The 25,113-nt window shown below is 39.2% G+C and overlaps 1 protein-coding gene across 2 annotated transcripts; it reads left to right on the top strand.

Moving 5' to 3' along the window:
- frmd4bb (FERM domain containing 4Bb) lies at positions 1–24,167 on the top strand. 2 transcript variants are annotated; one of them, XM_038723625.1, is made up of 24 exons: positions 1–177; positions 8,109–8,174; positions 9,063–9,157; positions 9,281–9,373; positions 9,585–9,669; positions 10,003–10,059; positions 10,159–10,181; positions 11,795–11,878; positions 14,862–14,927; positions 15,236–15,293; positions 15,380–15,466; positions 17,055–17,131; positions 17,302–17,440; positions 17,533–17,674; positions 17,943–18,076; positions 18,282–18,398; positions 19,209–19,437; positions 19,525–19,578; positions 19,698–19,845; positions 20,041–20,208; positions 20,383–21,167; positions 21,870–22,008; positions 22,396–22,515; positions 23,248–24,167. In XM_038723625.1, the coding sequence occupies exons 2-23, from the start codon at positions 8,109–8,111 to the stop codon at positions 22,511–22,513; spliced, it is 2,964 nt and encodes a 987-aa protein (XP_038579553.1). In that variant the 5' UTR covers positions 1–177; the 3' UTR covers positions 22,514–22,515; positions 23,248–24,167. The 2 variants fall into 2 exon arrangements, with proteins under 2 accessions (XP_038579553.1, XP_038579554.1); XM_038723626.1 differs by lacking the exon at positions 22,396–22,515.
- Positions 24,168–25,113: the final 946 nt, after the last annotated feature.

Raw genomic sequence — 25,113 nt, 5'->3', positions numbered from 1 at the left:
GTCTCAATGCGAGGCGAGTGTGCGCTACAGTAGTACCGTAGGATGAACATGGACAGCGGCTGCACGGCGGCTCCCCAACCCGGCAAAAGCAGCCGGGGAGAAAGCTGAACAGGGTGATCAACATGCAGGATAAGCTCTACCTTTTCAATACCTAAGCGGGATATAAGGGATGCAAAGGTAAGGCACGTATATGATGTGATGGAGCAGATTCAACCCGCCCTCAGTGAGCTGTGAGGGAACAAAGTAGACCGAGCCGTGGGCGCGTGCGATCCGGGGAGAGGGCATCAATGAAAATTACAACTGCATGGGTTTGGCTCTCTGCAGGGGCTGGTATGTTTCCTCAGTCCAACAAGGAGGAGTGTTGTTTTATTTGACACATCTGTCTTGTCATGGGGCTCAGGTGGAAACCACCCATGTACAGTAGCTAACAGTAGCTCATTCATTGTTCTCACTGCACAGTGGAAACTGGCCCTGAGGTGGGCTAGGAGACTGTGAGCAATACTGCTGATTATGAGATGGTATTACTAGATGTGTTTAAGTTAAAAAAAGGTAGTTTATAAGCAGTTTGATTGGACCAATTGAATCTGATATGAAGAAGCCGGTTGTTTAATAGCCTACATTGATGTAGGGAGTGTGACTTGGTAAATATTTAAAATGCTGAATGAATAATAATTTAACCTGTTTTCAGCGCTGTTAATCATACCTGTGCAAAACATTATTTTATTAATGGACATTTTTTATGTTTTATGTGCATAATTAGCATTTTCTATTTTGAAGTGTATGTGATAGGTATGTGACTATGGCAACAATTAGTGACCCAAACCAAGCGTTTTTAGTTTCATGTTCAGTTGTAATAGTTTTGGCGCAGGTAGGCCAAGCTTTCCCTTTTGTCAGCTCATGATGTTCTTTTCTTCTTTTAAATGTATTGTTCTGGCAGGTGCTGGATCTCTATTTTTACTCCACTGGTAAAAACAAGGATGAGCGCTGCAAAGGTTGACAGTGACCTGCTGAAGATGTTATCTTAGACTTCAAGGAAGAGAGGCATGTCTGGGTATATTTAAAGCGTGTAAACAGGAATCGTTGTGGGATGGTTGTGACACACGTGTCCAGCGTGAAACTTTGTCACTCTTCCTATTTGTTGGAGAGGATGTCCTGTGTCATTTATCATACCAGTCACTTTTATGGGAGCATTTCTGACAAACTCTTTTAAAGGGCAAAAGGTCACTAAAGGCATATTCTGGAGGACTGTTTCAATACATGAGTTAAAACTCAGCACACAATTCTATATTTTTTTTCATGAACATCCTCACTTGTTTGTGAGTTTAAGCGCCTGAAGAGGCAGAGATGCTCCTCTGTCTGTTTGATGCTGCTGAGAAATGTCTCAGCACTCAGTTGGCAACCTTCCATTTAGGAATCAAAGCCTCTGGAGACTTCCTGAGAAATATGCTAAAGACAGAGAGGGAGAAATCTATTTTAGGATAGGCAAGTAATCTTGTATTCATACACTTACCACAGAGGGAATAAATCTGATATATATAATAAGGTGAAAGTCGAGAAGCATCACTGATGCGAAACAGTTTGGCAGGTGAGGATGTAGGGTTAGAACTTAGTTTGAACTCATGTGCAGCTGTCTTGAATCCAGTTTCAACATATCAGCTGATCCTTGACACATGCTTTGTGTTTAAGATAGAGACAATAAATATAACTTGATTACATCCCAATCAAAATCAATATTGCTATGATATGATAATTTTACTGGGCTGCAGACACTGTGGTTCTTTGTCCAGATAATGTAATTTGGTCATGTTCCATTTTCTCCACCCATTCACGTCTGTACCTCGGTGCCTCGTCCCTGAGCTCTGCAGAAAGCCACTGCAGTTCTCTGTAATGGAACTCTGCAGTTTGTGATATCAGGGCTGCCAATGGGGACAGCTGTGAATGAGGGCAATTGGTGCAAGCTGTCGTAATTGCAAGAGCTCAATGCTTTCAGACTAGTCTGTGTGTTTCGAATCAATCCTATGTCCTAATGTGTGCTTTTAAGGTGTTGACATTCTGCACTGAGAAGCTGCATTAATACTTTTTGGGGCTTTTGAAATATCCGTAACCTGAGTTGATCTGTAAGAAAAATTTACCTCAGGATCAATCTGTCCATGTGGATAGATCCAAAAACAAATGTATCTTGTACAAGATGGTGAGATCTGATTGTCTGTACATCCAACACTTTGGTGAGAAAGACATCTCAACAAATACTGTCCAGATTGCCATGAAACACTGTATACATATTCAGTCATGATTCCAAATTATTTTATCTTCTGACCTGTATTCTAGTATAGCTATGAGGTCAAAATCCCACTTCTTAACTACACTACTTTCTACTTATTTAGTTACACATGAAATATAAAACTATAAAAGGTGTGTGGGTAAGAAATGTATTGAGTGAGCTCATTCATGTACCCCAGATGATGAACCCATTGAACTCCTGAGCGCTTTAGCACCACTCTCAGACAAGTGTTAGATTTTGAATACTGTAAGTACTGTAAGTTGCTTTGGACAAACATGTCTGCCAAAATATAGATGTAACATAATGTATACATGTAATGTGAAGCCTTTCCTCTAAGGACAGACGTTTACAGTTGTAGCCCCACTAAAGCTCTAACAGTTGCCAAATCATCAGTATTGTGTTCATCATTGCATTATTGGGAGCAAATGGTAACATAATATCTAGGTGTCTTAATGAAATTTGCTTTTGTAACTTGGGTGATTAATTAACTTTTACTCTTATAGCAGTATAATCTTGTCAAATTTTTAGCTGTACTATGTGTTTAATGCTAACTAGCAGATGTTGACATGCTAACTTGCTAAACTAAGGTGGTCAACACAGAACATATTATACCTGCTAAACAAGAGTATGTTAGCATTGTCACTGTGAGCATGTTAGCATTCTGACATTAGCATTTAGTTTAACGCACTGCTGAGTACACTGCTGTAGCCAGCCTCACAGACCATTAGCATGGCTGTAGACTCTTAGTCTTGTGTATTAGAGAACCTCTAAAAAACCCTTTGTTTTAGTGTTTGATCTGGGTCAAATGATCATTTTGCTTTTCTCTGCAAACACTATTTTGTTTGCAACACAGGTTTGTTGGCATCTGACAGACACTGAGCATTGTTTAATATATTCATATGATAGCCTTACAGCACAAATGAAAATGCAAACACTATCTCTTTCTTCGATCATGTAGCTTTTCTGTATTATAACACAGTCACAATCACTCAAGGTCAGTTCTTACGACAGTAGCTGAATTCAAGCACTATGCAGCTCTGGAGAAATCACATGATAATGGAACCTTAAGTTGAAGTAATATGAAATTGATGATATAACTAATTATCACAAATGCTCACTTGAATATGTGTACCTATTTTGCGTTTCTACTGATAACATTACAATCCTACAGAGACTGGTGGAAACAGATCTGACCACTACTATCACTGTGGCTGCTAATAATAATTGTGGTCCTTGCTGCTACTCACAGTTGTAGGACAGCCATGAGAAAGTACATCACAATGTCATGTTGCCTCTGTAGAAATCCTTTTCGCTATGGGAATAGAAACTTATACTGCATGATGACATCATTCACATGAATCAGTCCTTGCTGGCACCTCGCTCTTGTTGTATCATGGAAGTATTGTGTTATAAAAACAAATTTAATATTTTCTCTGGGTTAATTTATAACATAATGCTAATTTCTGCATACTATTCTGGGCCTCATTGTGTTCACAAATTTCCCTGATATTGCAAAAAGCCAGACTGGTTCTCTTTGGGAGATGATGCGAGACTGATACCTTTTGACCGCTGACAACATGAGTCATGATGAGATTTCAGATGAGGTTTGAGATAATTCTGTGCTGTATTCTTTAACCCACAGTCTCTGTAACCAGGGCCTCTTGCTGTGTAATTCACGCTGTTCTGAGTAGTTTTGCCTTTGGTGTTTTATTTATTATTTTTAGCAGTGCCAAAGCACACAGGCCGATTAATTAAGAATCCTGCCAGTGGGATTTCTTTAGGAGAGCTAAGACCAAAAACATATTATTGATGATATATGATTATTACAAAAAAACCCCGACCTATTTGAATCCATGATATGAAGTCATCATTAATCAGGCGTCTTTGTCATTACCAGTCAGGGTCAGAGGTCAGTCACATCAGCGACAGTTACAGGAAAGCCTCTGTTCATTGCACAATGTCATAACGTTACAGAGGAACTGTAAAATCTCATGTATTCAAAGCAAAGAACTTAGTGTGTTTCCATTTACCACCAGTGTATTGCATGTCACATCATGTTAGAGAGTCTATTGGTAGCCATCACAGAAAGATTTTATTTTTATTTCCTTGGGCTTCATCTATATGGTGCAAATCCAATCACTAGAATGCTAAGTTTATCATTTGGTCTTATTGATTTTAAATGTTTTCTCACAAACTAAAATAGTTTGGGAATGTATAAATTATGATAATTTCCGGCTGTGTCTGATTGCCGTGGGTGTCTTCAGAAGAAGATGTAAGCACCGAGAGCAGACGCTGTCTTGTGTGTGATACCGGCCTTCATCAATAATGCATGAAAACGGGAAACTGAGATAAGACAGGCTGCAGTCTGGACATGACATTTAACCAGCGTGATGTATTAAACACTGACAGCCAGTTTACTCAGGAGACAGAGACATTCTCTTGTTAGCTTATTGTACAACTTTCAAGCTTGATATGGTGTTACATTTCGCTGTTAACATTTTAAAATGAAAATTAAGATACATTTTTCATCCTTTTTCGTTTACCTCTACATCTCTTTGTTTCTTTGTATAGGAGGCCACATCTGCAAGTCTCCACTGGGATATGTCACTGTAGCACACTATAACAAGCTGTCTATATGCCAACCTCAGGCTCCACACTAGAGTCAAGCCCGCACCCTGGGGCGCAGTACTCAACCAGCGCCTGTCCAGTCTCTGGAGAGACAAACACAAAAACTGATGGTTCTTTTTTTTACTTGAAGGTTCAGTACTTGTCTTAACCCCACAGGGTCCAAGGCCGGCCTTTTATTGAGGTTGAATAGGTTGTGTTTGGTTGACTAAGCAGCGCTGTCTGCTGCACTGAGATGAATAGAAGTACATCATCGGATGACAAATGGAGGTTTAAATTATTAGCAGTTGTTGGTAGAGCTGCAAAAATATGTCAATTCGTCTATCAATAGAAAATAAATCTGCAACTATTTTGATAATCAGTTAATTGTTTAGGTCACTTTTCAAGCACAAATATAAAATATTTGTTGGTTTCAGCTTTTAAAATGTGAGGATTAGACTTTTTTTGGTCTTATGTCAGTGTAAACCAGATGTCTTTGGGTTGTGAACTGGTGGACGGACAAAACAAGCTATTTGAGGATGTCAAGTTCAGTTTCAAGCATGTTGTGATGAGCATTTTTCACTATATTTTGACATTTAATTTATGATGAAAATAAGTTGCAATTCCTAGTTGTTAGTGTACACTGGTAATTGCACAGCATTTACTGACCTGTGTTCACGTGGAAAATGTAATATTTCCCCTTTTGTCTATTGTGCGTGATAGTGTATCTTCTTTGTGTTGTGACACAGAAATTGATGGGTTCGTCAGGGTTGCTGGGCTGCTTTATCAGATATTAAAAGCTGTTCGTGTAGTCATTGTAGCTCTCATATGATCAATGGTGTAGATTCCTAAAAATCACAGCGCCTCCTCCCACTCACGTCATCTATATTGCATAAGTACGAGTTGCCAAGCTGAATTGGACTCTCGTCTGCTGCGCTAATAACTGCTTATGAAAATTCCTTAGTGGTGAATGCTTGTTTAAGAGGCCATTTTCTAGCATATAAACTTCTTTACGTAGAAAAATTATAATCCCTGCACCATCTAGTGGCCAGTGCCTTTATTGTACATGCCAGTCTGGAGTAATTTCATGCTTATGACTGAGAGAAATTGTGTGACCCCACCATGATGCAGTCATGACTAATCAAGCTCATATCAGTGTAATAATAATACTAGTGATCGTCATGAGCAGCCACACTCCAAATGAATTGGATTTATTGAATGTGCACTTTTAATTTACAGCAGGAAAGAGAATTTATGGCTTTGACGATAAGAAAGATACATTATTCAGAGGTTGTAATTGACAAAGTGCTCATTAAAACAATACAGATGGTGTCCACACACACATACACACACACACACACACACACACACACACACACACACACACACACACACACACACACACACACACACACACACACACACACACACACACACACACACACACACACACACTCAGGAATCAGGGCAATTTGTTTAATAACAAATTAGTGCAAGGTGAGACATAAGATATAAAGTTGTATGTGTTTTGTGAAGCCTCTTTGAGTTATTTCAGCCACTTTAGTGGGAATCTCTTCTGCCTCAATTATCAAATATCACTGAAAATGTACAGGAAAAGGAAGTAAGTGAAATCTGATATCCATATTCAAACCCATTCAGCCACAGAACAGCACACAAGTGGAATAAGTATCTAAAATGTCAGACAATATAGACAAGCTTAACCACCTTTTATTGACCACTAATGTTTCTTGTCTGACCCCTATTGTTCCTACTAAGAAGCAGTAAACCCCAAAGGGTGGTCAGAAGTCTGACCCAGCCTGCCTTCATTCAGTCAGCTGTTGATTTCTCGTAAACTGGCTACACTGTATAAGTCGCCACTGCACACAACTCAGTCAGTAACCTGGATAGAACAAGTTGCTGGTTAATCCTGATCGTCTGTTGCTGCTCAGTCAGAGTTACCAAATTCATGGTCTGGATCCAAGAGGGGACTCTTACATTAAAGGATGAGGTCTGGTCAGGGATGCATCCACACCTGCACTGTCCCTGGAGAGGTTTACCAGGTACAGCAGCTGCTCGGTTAACTACAAGTGTTAGAAATTGTGATCAGCCTCATTCTGTCAGAAGAGGAGGCCCTGAGAAGTGTGTTTTCTTTAAGTTTGTAAGCTGGTTTTGTTGTGAAACTGGTCAACCTCAATCTGTCATTTTTACCAGCTATATGATTTATCGAGCATACAGTGCTTTCAGTGTCTCTTAGTAGGTCAACCTGATTCTGGGATGAGAAGCATTGTTTAAAGGCTGTTGTGGTCAGAATGATCTTGCACAACCAAACATGATTTCCTTCTTATCGTGTGGGTACAAGTACGAGAGAAGGGGATTTAATGGATGCAGAGTTTATACAGAAAATGTTTAGAGTGATGACGATATTGTCATCACTCTAAACTCTTGTCAGTGGTGGAAGACATATTCAGAGGTTTTTCTTAAAAAAGTAGCAATGTAACAGTGTAAAATACTCCATTAGACGCATAGGTCCTGTTTTTAATATCTTACTATATAAAAGTGATTAAGTATTGGTATAATATAATTAAAGTATTTAAAGTAAAATGTCCTCATTATGTTGAAAATTGTGAATGTTATATTACTACATATTATATTATTTAATTACTATTATGGTTGAGTTCATGTCTGAAAAGCATTTTAATGTTTTTAATTAATAATTTTAACTAAATTATATTGTTGGGTAGTTCGATCTATAGAAATTCATCAAATTTTATAACCTGATAATTAATGGTAAAATATAAGTACCTTTTTTGGTCTTTTAGTAAATGTATTTAGTTACATTCCACCACCAGCTATTTCTTTACTCAAATGCTGCAAAGGCTGAGCGACTGAAAGAGTAAAAGTTAAATGTGAAAGTTTCAAAATGGAACTTCAAATCCTTCTTTTGGCTGCTATGGAAACAAATCCTTGACACAATGGGTTTGTTGTCATTAACAACGTCAGCGTTTTTTTTCCTGTGTTTACCACCAAGGCCTTTGGCTGAAAGTAAATATAGTAACTTTGTCTCAAATCTGTAGATATTTTATCTAGCCTTATGTATACTGTACTGCCATAGTTGTAAAAAGATTACCAACACACAAGACCTGATGTCACTGTGCCTTGTGATGTTGAATGGCTTGCAATCTGTGTCACAAGCCTTGAACTTCCTATTTTCTTTTCCCTGCAGATGACTGAGGGCAGACTGTGCCAAGTGCAGCTGCTGGATGACAGGAAGCTAGAGCTGCTGGTTCAGGTATGAATGCACCTGACTTAAAGGCAATAATCAATATTTTTTTTATAATAACAATAGATCAACTGACTATTTGTAATGCGAAAGGGATGGCTGGTAAAAAATAATAAACACACAAAGAATTATCACTTGACTCTGCATGTCCCCTCAACTTGAATGAGGGGACATGCTACTTTCAGTTGGCGACTAGCTGGTGAACATAGTGGAGCATTTGGCAGCTAAAGAGAGAGATATTTCCCTCAAAAGTTGGTGGTACCCAAGCTAGAAATAAAAGGAGAGAATTGAACTTTATTCATCAGGTGGCCAGAAACCACGACTACAAATACACGCTTATGTTGCTCCGTATATGCTGGGCATGCAAATAAGTATCTGTTTTGATTATGTCAGTGTTCACATCCTGTTTCCTCTTCCCTTAAGTACCAGAAAAAAGGTTGTTGCAGGTTTAAAAACAATAGTTTCATAGAGATGTTTCTAATGTAATGTATGTGGCATGTTTTCAGTGGGAAAGTATTACATCATTTGTAAAAAGGGTTGAAAGGGAGGTATGTTTCCTCCATCACATTACCCTAAAATATATGTTTAATGACAGCAGGTTAACACAGTGAGTAGGATGCCCACCCTTCAGCAGCATGACCTGAATGAAATCCCTGAGTATTTGCACTGTTGTGTCCTGAGCGCACTAAAACACAAAACCTTCACGCCAATAGTCTTTTCTCTAGTTGACCTCTCAGTCTTACAAGTCTTACTAGGGAAGCAACAGAAAAAAACATTTCCTCAAGTATCTATGACACATTTATCAAGGAAATAGTTATTTTATTTTAGTAGGGATGTTTGGTTACCTATCAATATTTTGAAGTAGGTTTCCTTCTCAATCAAAATCTTCTTCTGCAGCCTAAGCTGCTGTCGTACGAACTCCTTGACTTGGTTTCCTCCCACTTCAACCTCAAAGAGAAGGAATTCTTTGGACTCGCATTTTTTGATGACAAGTATGTAAATTGTTAAGTTATTTTTCTTCAGTGGTCTTAATATTTACAGATACCATACAATTGTGTGTGTGTGTGTGCATGTGTATACTGCTTTCTGATGCGTCACTCTGTTTGCTTTTGCAGTGGTCAGCGTAAGTGGTTACAGATGGATCGCAGAGTTCTTGAACATGACTTTTCGAAGAAGCCCGGGCCCATTGCCCTCAACTTCCTGGTCAGGTAATAATTCATTTTTCTCATGCAAATCACAAGTTCTCCAGCAGGGAGCACTACTTTGTTGACACAAAGTGTAACTGTCAACAAAAGGTCCAGGGTAGTTAGTTCTGTGACAGAACATACCTATCCTGATTGTTGCAACAATAACACTGTGACAAGATGCCTCAGTCTAATGCCTAATTGCTGTGTATGCATCTGCTTTTGTCCTTCGTAGGTTTTATGTAGAAAACATAACACAGCTTAAGGACATCATAACGGTGGAGTTATTCTTCCTAAATGCAAAATCTGCTGTCTACAATGTAAGTGTTTTTCTGTTTTTGTTGAAACAATGAAAAATGATTCTGCTAGTTGTCTTTTTTTTCTTAGCAGCTCCCTGATGATTCACTGTCTCTAGGCCCTTGCAGCACCTCAGCTAAACAGACAGTGGCTGCAGGGCACATTTTTCTCACTCTGCTGGCTGGAATGTAAAGTAGACAGCCTAAGAAAGTAGAAAAACACAAGGGTTCATTTTGAGAAGAAGCTGAGGTTATTGTAGGGCAGATTTTTATGTTTGGATCAGGAAAGCTTTCTCCACATGGACCACATGTTCTGGATCCTATTTATTTTTCCTGTTGATCTTTTATGTCTTTCAGGAGATTATTGAAGTGGAAAGTGAGAATGTCTTCAAATTGGCTGCAAATGCTTTGCAGGTTAGTGCTTTTAATAGCCTCACATACATACATTAATCGCTGCATCTAAAATGTTTTTAAAGCATGTGATCTGATAAGATGTAATTTTGTAATCTCTAGGAGGCAAAGGGGGACTACACAAGGTAAGTGCATATAATCAGTTGGGTAAGAAGTATTTAATAGCAGCAGGACAAGTTAATAGTGTGTTTTTAGTGAAGACATTCAATAGGTCACTTGTTTCCCTGTAGTGCAGACAACAAAAATCAATAGCAGTGTTATGTGAGGCTTACCACAGTGTGTTGAGAAGCTTGCACCAGGCAGCTAATGAATCTCATAGTGCTGGTAGAAGCCATGTATTGCAAAGCAGAGACACTTTTACATAGCAGAGAGCAACTGTCATCTGTGTAGTGTTAACAGGGTACTGCACGTCTTGATGCAGGTCGCCACCTGGCTTTGACCAGCTGATGAAGTAAGATGGTTTAGGAATACAGACATCTTTGTTAATTTGAGCAAATGCAGGGCTGTAACTATCATTGAGGACACTGACCTTTGAATTTTTCTGGATTTCTGTGTGGATTTAAGCTACATTGGGGGAGTTTATAATCTATTAATAAAACCTTACCTCGGCATAGTTGAATAAGAAGAGTTCAATAAATGGAATTGAGATACCGTGAGCCTCTATCACCATTGCTTCCTCCTTCATATGTAAATCTTGCTCATGTAAAAGAATGCTTACAAGTGCAAGGAGTGATGTAACATCTGGGCTCATTAATATTTACGGCCGCAAAATGTATTTACACCAGCCCACGTTCCAGAGAATCTTTCATTCCATAGAGCCAGAGCAGGAGATTGTTCAGTATGTCTCACAGAAAGTGCTTTTATGGTTATGAAGGAAAGGTAAATATTTTCTGGTTTTCCCTCTGATGTCATCTGGCTGCTCTGCCTCAACTCTGTGATTTATGAAGTTTCCTGATGCACAGATAGCTTTACTTGTTTCTAACGCTACAGTAAATGCTAGTTTCTGCAAAACAGTAGCTAAAATTTCACTACTTGTGTGCCAAGAAAAAAAAGGATTCTGTATTTACCATAGGTATTTCCCCACTAGAATTTTACTCCTGGTAGAAGGCTTTGAAACAGCATTGACATACTCATGCTGCAAAATAAAATTTACACACAATGTAATTGACAGTGCTGGGGGAATTATTCAGCTCCTTTACTTAAATAAAAGTGGTAATATTGCAGTGTAAAAATACAAGTAAAGGTCTTACTTAAGTAAGGCATTTAAGTATTATCATCAAAATCTACTTAAAGTGTCAAAAAGCAAGTACTCCTTATGCAGAGTGGGCCCTTTAGTGTTATATTTTATTACACATTTTGTTATTAGATTAATTTCACGCCTACTAATTTATCGTATCTTATAAACTATTCATATGTTTTGCTTCTAAAATCTTGATCTTCAGATTAACTACAGCTGTCAGATAAATGCACTGAAATCAAAAGTCCAAAATGTGCTTTTGAAATGTAGTGGAGTAGACGTATAAAGTACAAGTACCTCAAGGTAGGGCAATTTGGATTCATGACTTCAGTATTTGTAAAATTCTGACCATGAACCTGGTGGTTTTTGCACCTTTGCCTCTGGCCAAACTGAAGATGTGATGATTTACACATATGTATAATCAGAACTGTAATACTTGAAGACAAGAAGCTCGGAGATAAATTATTACATTCGTTTTAATATTTTTCTTTTCTGTTTCAGTGATGAAAACACTAGAGCTGACTTGAAGAAACTACCAACTCTTCCCACCAAAGTACTCAAGGAACACCCATCACTTGCTTACTGGTACGCTCACAAGAAATGCTAATTTCAAAACTTGATTACACTGATAACTGTAATGCAGGCCTTTAGACCCGACCTATTTATTTTATGGTTTTTTTCAACATGCAGCAGCACTACAAAACTGACAAAATGTATTAAAATGTTATCAGAGAAGTCAACAATATGACTGGATGCAACAACAAATAATACTGTTAAAAACAAAAAAGGTGCGTAAAAAGAAACTGTAAAGCTGTATAGTTATCCTTTACCACCAATCAGTTGATAAAATTCACTAAAAGTTTACGTTGGGGATGGCACCATTGGAGAAACAGTAAAAGACTAGATTTTGAACTATAAAAATCCCACTCCCTCCCTTCAGAACTCCCTCCAAAACACATTTTCATAATTTTTTTGCACAATGAGTGCACTAGCAGAGTACACGCAGGTAGAGAATGAAATCATTGTCCGTGCTATTAGTGCTTATGACAGTCCTGTGAAAGCCAAAGACGGATTTTTTTCATTTTTGAATCAGAGCATTTGATTTATTTATTGCTGTTGGGATGTAAAGACAGTTACAACACTTTAGCTTTAAACAATTTCACTCTTTTGTATATCAAATTTTATTTTTCAACTCCTTTATTTTATTATTTTTTTGGGCTAGGCACACATTTAATAATTTATCTTTTCCTTTTTTTCCGAAGCAACATTACCCTTTGTTCTCATGCTTGTATATTAATGAGATGGGTGTGTCTATGCACCATGAATAGCCAGGGTGTCTGTCTGAGTGTTAGATGGCTAAATTATTTTAAAGATTTTGATTTTGACATTATGACAATAGAGAAATTAAATCACACACATCTACTAAATGTCAAGGATGACAAAATAAAGTCCAGATAGTTTAAATTGTTTGCCTTTATGAAGACAACAGAGACAGGCTTGAAGATGAATGTTATAGAAGCGTAGTGTCTGTGAATGTTATAGTAGTATTAGTTTTCTGGCTAAATGCTTAAGCTACTGTTTATTGAGTTTGTAGTGATGCTAAAGCAAGATACTGTGGAAGATTAACTTTGCACATGCAGTGGCTAAGAAAGTTAGCTTCAACTAGGTAGCTAGCTGAAAACACTGGTGCTCAGTATGTTTAGTGACCAGCGTTTTCAGTTAAGCTAGCTAGCTGAACAGTCCTCTCTTACTCCAGTTATGTTGACTTTACGCACACAATTAGTGTGTGCAAAGACCAAAAAATAAGAAAATGAAGGAGTTTAAAAATAAGCAAGTGAAAGATAAATAGAAGAGTAAAATAAATGTTTTAGGTTTTAATTTATTTTTTCAACTGATTGCCAGTGAAGAAAAACATTAAAGAGTTGCTATTATGCTAATTTTCAGGTTCAAAATCTTAATTAGGGGTTGTACCAGAACAGGTTTACATGGTTTAATTTTCTTAAAATTTAACACCATATTTTTCTCATACTGCACATTGCTGCAGCTCCTCTTTTCACCCTATGTGTTGTACGGTCTGCTCTTGAGCTACAGAGTGATGCATCTTATTTGTACAAAATCTTTGTTGGGAGTTGCACGTGCGCAGTTCCCAGGTAAGTACTTGCCAATCAGAAGCAGAGAAGGGTGGGTCGTAAGAAACAAGGTAGTGTAATCTGGTGTGATCTGGTGTGATCCAAACCAAAGTCGCTTCAGGCTGCGACCGTAATCTAGCAGATGGTATAAGTTACTCTTAAGTCCACAACATCAATGTTCCACATCTTACCATCAGGACTAAATACTGAACTGTTGCCAGTGTTCTGACGATCTATGCTGCCTTGCCGAAAAATGCTACCATAGCGCAAATCAATAGACTCGACTCTACTCGGCCCTGCTCGGTTTTCCGTCGCAGATAGTACCCAGAGATAGTATGTAGCAGGTCGTCATAGCGACGCTACACACAACTGCCGCGATGTAATGTTCAATGCGACACACACACCAGCGATCCACACAGCTTTCTCTTTTTTAAGTTAAAACGTTTCAACATTCCTCAGAATGTAAAGACAGATAAGCGGTATGAAAACCTTCCAGCTGTGTTTTCCTCTGCCGTTGTTGCTGCAGCGGTCTGTGTGACGGCGGGAGCAGAGGGCTCTGTGAGCGGGCGGCTGGCCGGCCTCACACGCTCCTCCCAGGCACAGGCTTCCCCCGCAGCCACTTGCGGAGCTCCTCAACTCCAAAAATATTCAAGCACATTTTTGTTCCGCCATCACTTCTCGTAAAACTGTCAATATTCGAAATCTACACAGCTGATTTCTCACTTCAAATCTTCTCAGAAGTGGATTTAGTGATGAAATTCCATATGAAAACTGTCTCTGTCTGGTGCAGCAATGATGATGCAGTGAATAGTGAATATTCTCTCTGACCAATCAGCAGTCTGTCATGTTTTCATGTTACATTTTAGTATCCCTCAGCTCGCTTAGAACCTGGAAGCAGGTACAGGTACAACATTTCTACAATGGAAACCCAAACAAAGGCGAGTCGAACCAAAGGGTCTCCACTCAGACTAGCTTGGTTTGAGGGCGTGCCTGACCTGCGCAAGCTGCTTGGCAAGCTTTATGACGCGTTTTCATTGTGACAGAAGTAAAGGAAGTGAAGGGCTGGACTACAAACGAGCTGTTTTCAAGCGGTTCAGAGCAGTGCTTTCTGTGGGAGATGGGAACTCCTTTTGGGCTGGACTTTTTCACTTTGCAAACCTGTTACATGCACAAAAAAGATATATAACTCAATAAAGGAGAGGGAAAAAGCCAAAAAGCATAATACCACCTCATTTTTATAACAAACTGGAGGTTAAAGACAGAAGTGCAATGCTTTTTTCTTTTTACACTCCATTTTCTTTAACTACCAACATAATTTGAACATAGCCAGTTATATTTCTGATAACCCTTTACAACCTTTTGTCTGTTTTTTTGTCACCATACAGAATGGCTTGATAATAGAAAAGTAACAAGGCCGTGTTATTTATTTGCTATTGCAGTGAGGATCGAGTGATTGAATATTATAAACAGCTGAAAGGAGTCTCCCGAGGACAGGCCATTGTGCAGTAAGTATTGGGGGAAAAAAATTCTGCCAGTGGTTCAACACTAGTAATTAGACAATTAATGTTAGTCAGCTTTAAGTTCATTAATCTTCCTCTCACCTCTATTAGCCCTCCCTTCTCTCTGTCTCGCTCGGGCACTCCTTTTCTCATCATCTGATTGAAATCAATAGCTCCTATTCAGTTGCAGTCCAGTGAATCACGCTGACAGAGATCAGTTTCACAGTTCTGTCTTTTCACATTTCCAAAGGTAAACCACATGCAGATGTTAAAAAAACAGCTGGTGGTTTCAATAAAAATTGTTTTATTTCTAGGTATCTGACGTTAGTGGAATCGTTGCCCACATATGGCGTCCATTATTATGAAGTTAAGGTAGGTCTTCTGCTGTGATTAATGGGAAATGACGGGTGTTGCACCTGAAACTGAGTCAACCATCACGCTGTGTTCTTGCCTCACAGGATAAACAAGGGATCCCTTGGTGGCTCGGAATCAGCTATAAGGGCATTGGCCAGTATGACCTGCAGGATAAATTAAAACCTCGGAAGGTAAACATTTCTTGCGTCTCTGTCTCAGAAATGGCTGCTGCTATTGCTCTACTTCACAAATCTGCATGTGGACATGATAGCACAGGGCATGGGTAAGGATTGCTGCTGTTGCACATAGCGTGGTGATTCACCAGCCTTAATTCATGCATCATCAGTTTGACTCCAAGAAAAGCTGGTTTTCAGCTGCAGCAGACGAGAGCAGACTTGAAAAAAATGTGATCTCAGTGTAGAGAGCTCTGGCAGTTTGCTTTAATGAGGCTAGTGAGTTTTGTATAAAGTTGTTGAGAATGCAGTATGAAGCTGCTTTTCTTGTTCCATTGGTGGTGTTTGTGCTTGTGAGATGATAGAAGTAACACCCATGTGAGTGATCTGTTAGGTATGTTGTCCAGTCTGTGACTCCAGTATGTGTCTATGCAGCTGGATGCAGACTGTGCGTTGCAGTGCTGTGATAGAAGTGGTGGATAGTTTGAAACAATGCACATCATCATTTTCTGGCACTGTCTCCCTGTTCAAGCCTGAATTGCTCGACATGGTGCAATCCATCTTTGTCTGCTGCTGTCCAAAATTGTGCAAGAGGCCGGCTGTGTGCACACAGCAGGCAGCGGTGTGTTTTGGATATGAGAAGAGGGAGTGAGCTGGTGATGTCAAAGGAAAAGGGGCTGGATTTGGGCGCAATTAAGCATGTTCTGAGAATACCTGAGGAGGCAAGTCAAGAGCTGACAGGAGAAGGAAAAATGTATGTGTTTGTGTTGAGTGAAAATCCTGGGAGGACTTAATAACTTAAGAGGACTTGTGAACATCCATTATACTGGTAAGACTGGATACTATGCTTCTTTGTCTGGTCAACATTAGTAGTGGCTTTGCTTCTTCAAACAACATTTACTGATTTGTATGTTGATTTAAAATATTGAACAAACTATCGATCTTTTCATTTATATTTTTTATAGTAAAACTGGATGGATGTTTCCCTCTCCATACTTGTTACTGAATGTTAACCATGTCGCAGCGTTGTGATACAAAATACTCCCCAAAGCATCAATGTGGAATATAATTTTCTGTGCTGTCTGTTTGAGATTGTGTCCTCAGATCTTGTCCAGACATACAGTGAGTCACTGACCAAAATAGATTGTTCATATCTGGCTGTTGTCAGTGAGCACCTGGGTGATATGGGAATAGACGTGATGAGCCACGGAAAGTGTGGTATACTGCGATGAGTCTTTTTGGCATTTTTTTGCTCTGCAAACACCTGCATTATTGCACACTTGGCATGCCAGGCGGCCCAGACTGTAATGACAGTTCACGTTACAGACTGGCTTTTTTATAATGACTGTGGTTGAAACAGGCTAGCTAAAGTACCTGAACTTCTATTATTTCTACTTCAATTATGTTTCCTAACAGTTTAAGAGATGTTAGTCATAGTGATCATGGCCATCATACTGTAAATACATGAAGATTCACCTGTGTTCAAGACACAAATGGACAAAAAAAAGCAATTATTCCTGGCCTTACACTCATCTCTCTACATTTTCAGCTGTAAACATACAGAGCATAATATCCTTTTCCTTAATCAGATTCTGTTTTGTTTTAGCTTTACCAGTGGAAGCAGCTGGAAAACTTGTACTTTCGGGAGAAGAAATTTGCTGTAGAAGTTAATGATCCACACAGGTGAGCAGGTCCTTTGTTCTTAGGCTAACAGTTGCTTAACCGCTAGCTGAGTCTTTCTCTACAGCATTTATCAAAAGAGATAATTTAAATCACTGTAGCTTTTATGTGAATTGTGATGAAAAATGTTATCTCAACATCTGATTTCTTTTGTGGTGTGTTTCTTGTTTCAGGAGAGCAGTAACTAAGCGCACATTTGGGCAGACGGGCCTACTCATCCACACGTGGTATGCCGCCCATTCTTTGATTAAAACCATTTGGGTCATGGCTATTAGCCAGCACCAGTTCTACTTGGACAGAAAACAAAGCAAAGTAAGTGTCAGTTATCAGTCACTACACATTACTTTTAATATGGAGTTATCCTCCCACTAATTTTTATTATTCATTCTCTTCTTAATTTTAAGGCTAAATTAGGAACAGCAAGAAGTTTGGAGGAAATTGCCATGGATCTTACAGAGCACGGAGGAGCAAAAATAAACAGACTGGGAGACGCAAGTCTGAAGAATAACTTAATTACAGCCAGCAATGGGAGCCTGGTGTCTACAGGTTGGTTATAATTATTTGAGTTCATGAAGCAAGCGTCTATTAAGTTCATGTTTTTATAACAAAAGATTATATTTGCACTCCATGGTGTCTCTGACTAAGCTATGAAGGATAAACACTGAGCTCTTTGTGAATTAAAACGTAAAGATGACAAGTTGAAGAGTCAGCGCATGATGATATTGCATACAGTCTCATAACACGGATGTAATTTTTAGTTATAAGGGTATTGTATGCTGTGTTGGCAAGAATAGTAAGAATATTGTTTTCACAGGTTCAGCAGACTCTGAAATGAGTGAAGAACTGAAGAAAGAGAAACTCACTGAGCTGCGAAAAAAAGAGCAGGAGATCAAAGATATTTTGGCCAAGAAAACTAAAGAACTGAAGAAGATTTGCTTGAGAGAGGCGGTGAGAAGTCATTTTGTATTACACTTTTTCTGCACTGGAACTATATCTTGCAAGGCACATACAAAAATTTTGTCTAAACAGCCAAATTCAGTCAGCTGAACTCCCAGCATTAATCTGTACTGCTGTGCGGCAAGTATATTGATATTTCTTTCTGTTAGGTTCAGTTCATCACTTGTTTAGGGGCCTTGTTGTTTTGTGTTTTCAGGAGCTTACGGGCAAGCTGCCAAAAGAGTATCCCCTCTCTTCAGGTGAAAGACCGCCACACGTCAGAAGGCGAGTTGGCACTGCTTTCAAGTTAGATGACCTTTTCCCTTACAATGAGGTCTGTATTAAACTGGTGTGCTTTAATCAAATGCAGCAGTAATTAATGTTTTAAATTTTAGCGTGTACCACAGTTTGTCTGTATCATGTATGCTTAAGTCCATAAATGTCACTTATTTAATTTAAAGGACACGGCTGGTGGTATTTTATTTTAATTTGTTTGTGAACAAATTCCATAGAAAGATCACAGCCAACAATGAACTGATCCTACTCACAAGTAGTGCCTGTATTGACAAAGCCTGATATTCCTCGGTGCCATGGAGCTCCACTGATGTCCAGAAACTATTAAAACTGCATCAATAAGCTACACTGTTGCACTGGGTGAAATGTTCCTTCATTACAATGAACATGGACACTAGTTTATTTTGTGTCAATCCCACGTGCATTGTTCTAAAGCTGCAAATACTCCCCAATAAAGGCAGTTGTTACTCCTGTTTGAGTTACATTTGCTAAAAAGTACAGTGGCCAGCTGTTTTAGGAAATTATCTACCCTTTAAAAAAAAAAAAAATTAACTATATATTCTTGATTAAGATTCTCAAAAGATTTACGACTTTAGTAGAAACCAACTGGCTTAAGGCTGAATGCCACAGAGTAGGGAAGTTGGAAAGTAGTGGGAGAGGAACTTTCATTGCAGATTTTGATCTTTTCATGGAATCAACAACCTTGTACTTCACAGTAAATGCTCTAAGCTACTTATTTGCAGGACATGACAGCATTGCATCTGCAGCATATGTAAAAATATTATTGTGTGTAGCAGAATTCTTCCTACATATTGTTATCTCTGGGGTGTGGGGCTTGTATTTTGTGTAGGATCCCTTCCTCAGGAACCTGGAGAGCAGATTTGCCCTGCAGCAAAAGATTGTGGAGGCAGCCAAGAAGCTCGCAAATGAGCCAGAACTGTGCAAAACAGTCAAGAAGAAGAGGAGGAGAAACTGTCTGGATGCCATGCACAAACTCCAACAGATAGAGGATGAGATGAACCAGTACAGAATCAAGAAGGGAAAAAAGCCCACTCAGCGGGCCTCAGTTATCATTGCAGGTAAGATGCAGATTGACTGGATTGTGTGACTGGATTGTCATTTAGCAATATTTACAGTAAACATGGAGTACTTTCCTCTTTCTCCAGATGAACTCATCCGTTCAGACTGCAGCTCTCTGTCTAGTCTCCCACTGGATGAAGGTGAGTGAGACAACACATATTCTGGTGCATTAAAATCATTTGACCTAAAATTCATTATTATGACTATTTTAAAAAGGGGGAGTGTCAGTATTGATAGTGTGGGTTACCTTTGTATTCAGATGACTCAGACAGTGTCAGTCAGAGGCCACGGTCACGGTCGGTCCAAGGTTCCCCTCAGCTCAGTCCGATGCGATCGCTAGGAGCAGAATACGATGTGGAAAGACAGGGATGTCCAAGGGAAAATCACCATAACAAGAACCACAGCAGGTGGGGAAACTTGTTTAACAACTTAAAAAAAAAGAAAGCTGAATTGTTCTTCGAATGAAACAATGATATGTTTTTGTTTTGAGTCCATAATACTTACTGTGTCATGTTTGCAGCCTCATTCCTTTCTGCACATCTCATCCCTATTTTCCCACTCACCCTTTTTTTTGATCCTCTCCTAATACCACACCCTTTTAGACTAGCTTTTGAAGGCCAGGAGGCTTCCCCCTACTACCAGAATCCAAGAGATGTCTCCTCCACCCACAGTAGTCCCTATAAAACAGTTCCCAGACCACCTAGAGATCAACGCAGCATGCCTCCCACCCCAGTGATGACCCGCAATGCCTACAGCAGTAGCCAGCTCAGGTGTGATCTCTGCTCCCCTGCACTGAAACCCCAAATCTTTTTTCTACTTAACAATAATTTCAACCAAATACCCTTTTCTCTCCAACACCCTAACCTCAAACCAAATCCATAACATTTATTTTAAGTACTAAATCCAGAAATAATATCCCGTTAAACATTGTGTCCCATCCCCAGGTCAGAGGGGTCTCCTCATTGCTTCAGGCATCGCAGCGGAAGTCTGGAGTCACAGTCCCGGCTGCAAAAAGACACAGACTCAGAGAAGCCCGTCTTTATCTTGTCACCAGCCCACCGCAGCAACAGCACGGAGGTGTTAGAGGACTGTTCGTCTTACACCAGCCAATCCAGTCTGGACTACTGCGGGGCGGCCAACTCCCACTACAGTACGCTGGACTCCCGAACCTCAACCATGCATCGTCTCCACAGGAAGGTGGAAGTGTATGGAAATACTGGGAGTATGCCAAACTTGGTCCAGCACCATTCTGGTTGTGGTTATTCATGTGAGACCTCAACACACTATGCACCCAGTGCCTACTATGTCGCCGGCTATCCCTGCCCAGACATGGAGCCTTACGCTAACGGTGCCTATGTGTACGAGAATGAAGTAGAAGGTCACTACAACGTCAATCCTTCTTACCAAATAAATGGGTATCATGGACATGACAGATTCAGGCATTACAGCAGTGACCGAGCAGATGGTCTTTCCCAGAATCCCTACGCAACGGTGAGGCCACCACGGAGCAGAGAGGGGCCCAGAAATGAGCTGTTGGCTAAGAACATGCAGAAGGCCCTAGTGGCGGAGCATCTGAAAGGCTGGTACCATCGAAGCAGGACTCCCAGGGACGGAGGGAGGGGGATGCTGGCTGGATATGACTTCGACAGCGGCTCTCAGCTCAGCCTTGGCTACCAGACCATGCCAGCGGCCTTCAGCCACTCGAGCAGAACCACCTCCTTTTCATCAGGTGAGATGATATCCTTGAGCAATTTGAAAAAGTCAAATTTAATGGTATAGGAAGCAAAAAAATCTCCCAAGAAAATATGATTTATTAAAATCTATTTTTGTCTTATTCTGAATTAGGGATAGATGTATTTACATACATATCTGCTCTTGGTTGTTTATTACATAGTAGATAGATCAGCCAGGGGTCATCCTGCAAGGGATGCGATTTTATTTCCATATCTAATTCTCCCTCACTCTGAATTCCGTCACTTTAAAGAGCTGCTAACTCACCCAAGACTATTTTGTTTATGTGGGTTTCAGTGTTGAGTTTCACTTGCTGTGTTCAAAGATTTCTAAGAGGACATTAGCCCCAGTTTGTGCCTCTAATGTACAAACTATTACATTCACACAGTCACAGAGCAAAACATTTTTGTTTTCTGAAAGATGAGTACTTGGCATTCTTAAAAAACAGTCAACTGGCAATTTATTAAAATGGCATTCAATTTATAATTACATTTAAGAAATCGGTCCAAAACAAAAATTATGAAGTGGCCGTAATGGTACAGTAATAACATATAACATATTGCCATATCATGTGAAGGGTAATTGTTTGTTTCACAATAGTGACATTATGCTGGACTTAAGCGTGTTTTCAATAACAACAATTACTAGTGAGTTACACACCAACATTAGCTGAGTGTTTTTGCTTTTGTCTTGTTTGCAGTGTCCTCAGTGGAAAGCACAGGTAACTGGCGCAACCAGTTGGCAGTCGGCCTGACAGAGTATGATACACCCGACACACCTCAGTACCCACACCCTGGTGCTCCTGCCTCTCCGTACAACCGCAGTCCCACACACAGCAGGTGAGTGCTACAGTTCACCACACTTGTGGATTTAAGAGGAAGTGAGTCAACCACAGACAGTTGGGGGTTGTTCTTTCAGCTGTATTATTAGTGTAATTTTAGATAAAATGCTGGTTTTGTACAATAATTAACCTGCTAATGTCAGTAATGCCTCTCCTGTTTCCTTTTATCCATGTCTGTTGCAGTTTAAAGAATTTGCTTTGTGTGCTACTCTGCCTCTTGATAAAACATCACATTGTATTTCTTTGCATTTGTAAGAAAGAGGTTCTGTCTTGTATTCCACTTGTGTGACCTGAAACTAACAAATTTAACCACAAGGACCTTCTCTCTTTCTTCCTGCCTTTCCTCCTTCCTTTCTTGACTTACGATTAATGCCCATGTGTGCAGATGTTCTCCAGAAAACAAAGTATCTGACACAATGCCTAAAAAATCTGAGTCAGTTGAGGTGGTTGGCTCTGAGGCCACTAGTACAGATGAACCATCAGACAACCATTCTAGCACTTAAGGGTGAGACCAAACACAGCGGGCTGCTTTCTGTCGTGTTGCCAGTCATCTCCATTTTGACATCCCATCTTCATTTGTGTTACTCTTGTACAGCTTATTTAATGATATTGTGGTCTAGTGATTTTTTCTTTAGGCATAGTATTGCTTTTGTGTTTGCTCAAAAATGTTTCACTTATGATTTTGATGATCTTGCACCTGACATCCATCAAGGCAAGGAGGGACGTACCGAGAATTGTTTATCACATGATAATAAAGTAACTACAGTCTACAGCCGTGCTAGTGGCTCTGTGAGGCTGTACAGTGAGGTAAATGCTTAAGCATCAGCATGCTAACACATTTTTACAATGATAATGTAACATGCTGATGCTTAGCGGATATACACTTTACTGTGGTCTCTATCCTTGGTTAGCATTTTAGCATGCTAACATTTGTTAATTAACACAGTACAGCTGAGGCTGATGGGACTGTCATTAGTTTTGCAAGTATAAGAAAAAATAATAATTCAACCTTAGGGGAACAGGAATGTCCACATTTTATGGCAATTCATCCAATATTTTAAAACTGACATTTTGAACCTCATTAGGAAAACTCAGGGGCTCACCAAATTCCGAAAGCCTTACACTTATTTGTATTGCATTTCCATTTCCATTACCCATTTTTTTCACAAGGTCCAACCATGTGTTCCTTGTTCTCAAGCAGTAGATTTGACATATTCTTGTGTCACTGCCTGTACAGATTTCACCTGGATGGAAGCTACATGAGCATCCGCTGAAGAGGACCAAAGCAAACTTTGGCACAAATAAAGCCATGGCCAGCAGCACATGAAGGGGATGCAGTTGAAACATGGGCTGTATACAAACGTTTTTTGCTGCCATAACTGTGTCTTTGGAGATGTTCAATCTGTTTTTGGTTTTGGCAGAGTCTATGTGTACACTGTCCTCATGTTAAAGTAACCTCTGAACACAGTGTTGACACTTGAATGACTTTCCCATGTGCCTTGGATTGGATGAATTGTACAGGCAGATGAGAATGTGTCAAGGAACGTGTTGTTGATGTTGCACAACCACACTGGATTCAAACCCTACTGTGTTTTAAAGATGAAAAATGAGGCAACGTGTTTTTACCGAAATCCAACTTCATGTATTTTAACAGGAACTAACTACTGCCTTATACAAAACAGTAGGTTATAGAATAAAAATTATTTTAACCACAATAATTTTAGTTAAGTATGATAAAATAGTCTCAAAAATAACATTCAAATTGAAAAAAAAAAGCTTGAACATGTTCACAATGTGTCATGACACGAACTGAATTGATCATTCATTAGAGCAGACTGTGTATTCAATTAATTTCCATTTCTATCTTTCTTGAAACTTTGGATCAGAATGTATTATGTCAATATTGTTTATAGAACCATTTGTCTTTGTTGGTGGCGTAATGTGTTTAAAAATGCATGGTAAGAATATTGATTTTTTGATAAGAACTTCTTTTTATATTAACAGAAGACCACTGCCGTAAAAAACATATTCATGTCTTGTTGTTTGTTTTCTCACACATTTGTACAGTCAGTGTGTAGTTATCTGTTGCTAGATGTTGTCATAAAATATTTTCCACTGGGAACAAGTATGTGAATAAATACATGTGTGACACATAAACGGCTGTTGTCACTTTCTTTGAGAGGTCCATGTGGCTTGTAAACAAGCAGTTCAGGTTCTGTTATGGAGTAATTGAGTAAATCTTAAAGGAATAGTTTGACATTTTTGGAAATATTCTCACAGGTATTTGCTTTCTTGCTTAAAGTTAGATGAGAAGGTTATATCGGTCCATTAAATAGCCATAGCCAGCAGTCGTTAGCTTAGCTTAGCATAAAGACAGGAAAAGGGGATCGCTTATAGGTTTTGTCTCTGTCCAAAGGTAAAAATATGCCTACTAACACCTCTAAAGTGCTGTTATTAACATATAAAATCTTGTTGTTTTAAAAATGTATTTACAAGAGGTTATGTGCCAGACTGTTTCTTGGCCAAGCATTATGGCTTCCTGCTGGTTGCCTACCAACCTCACAGCATCAACAAGACTTAAGGAAGTTACTGCACTTTGCCAAGAAATAGTCCCACTCATAACCCCTTGAAAAAAAAAAAAAATCAATTTTACACTTTTTTGTACTGATTAAACAGATGAGATATAATGTGTTAATTAAACTTTGAAGGTGCTGTTCGGCCGAGGTTGGATAGAGCCCCGTTTCCAGTCTTTATACTAAGCTAAGCTAACTGGCTGCACCTTAATATATGATAGACAATTAGAAGTGTGGTATCAATCTTCTTATCTAACTCTTAGCAAAAAAGCAAATATAAATATTTCTCAAAATGGCTATTCAGGTCAGATCAATTTTATTTACAGTATATAGACTAAAATCTCAAATCATAGTTTGCCTCACGGGGCTTTACAATCTTTACAGCATACAAAACCCTCTGTCCTTAGACCCTAGATTCGAATGAGGAAAAACACCCCCAAAAAACACTTAACAGAGGGAAAAAATGTAGAAACCTCAAGATTAGATTCCTGTAAAGTTATTTTTTTCTTATATAAATAAAATGTGAATTT

Source organism: Micropterus salmoides, unplaced genomic scaffold (genome assembly GCF_014851395.1).
Source record: "Micropterus salmoides isolate LMB-PRFRI ecotype aquatic unplaced genomic scaffold, ASM1485139v1 Ms_hic_scaffold_16, whole genome shotgun sequence".
Taxonomy (NCBI): Eukaryota; Metazoa; Chordata; class Actinopteri; order Centrarchiformes; family Centrarchidae; genus Micropterus; species Micropterus salmoides.
Note: the sequence above shows the minus strand (reverse complement) of the source record. Positions and strands in the feature narration are given on the sequence as shown.

Coding starts and splice junctions, on each gene's coding strand:
- frmd4bb (XM_038723625.1), top strand. CDS start 8,109: ATGACTGAGGGCAGACTGTGCCAAGTGCAGCTGCTGGATGACAGGAAG. Junction 11,879..14,861: donor CACCCATCACTTGCTTACTG/GTACGCTCACAA, acceptor TTGCTATTGCAG/TGAGGATCGAGTGATTGAAT. Junction 15,294..15,379: donor TCCATTATTATGAAGTTAAG/GTAGGTCTTCTG, acceptor CTTGCCTCACAG/GATAAACAAGGGATCCCTTG.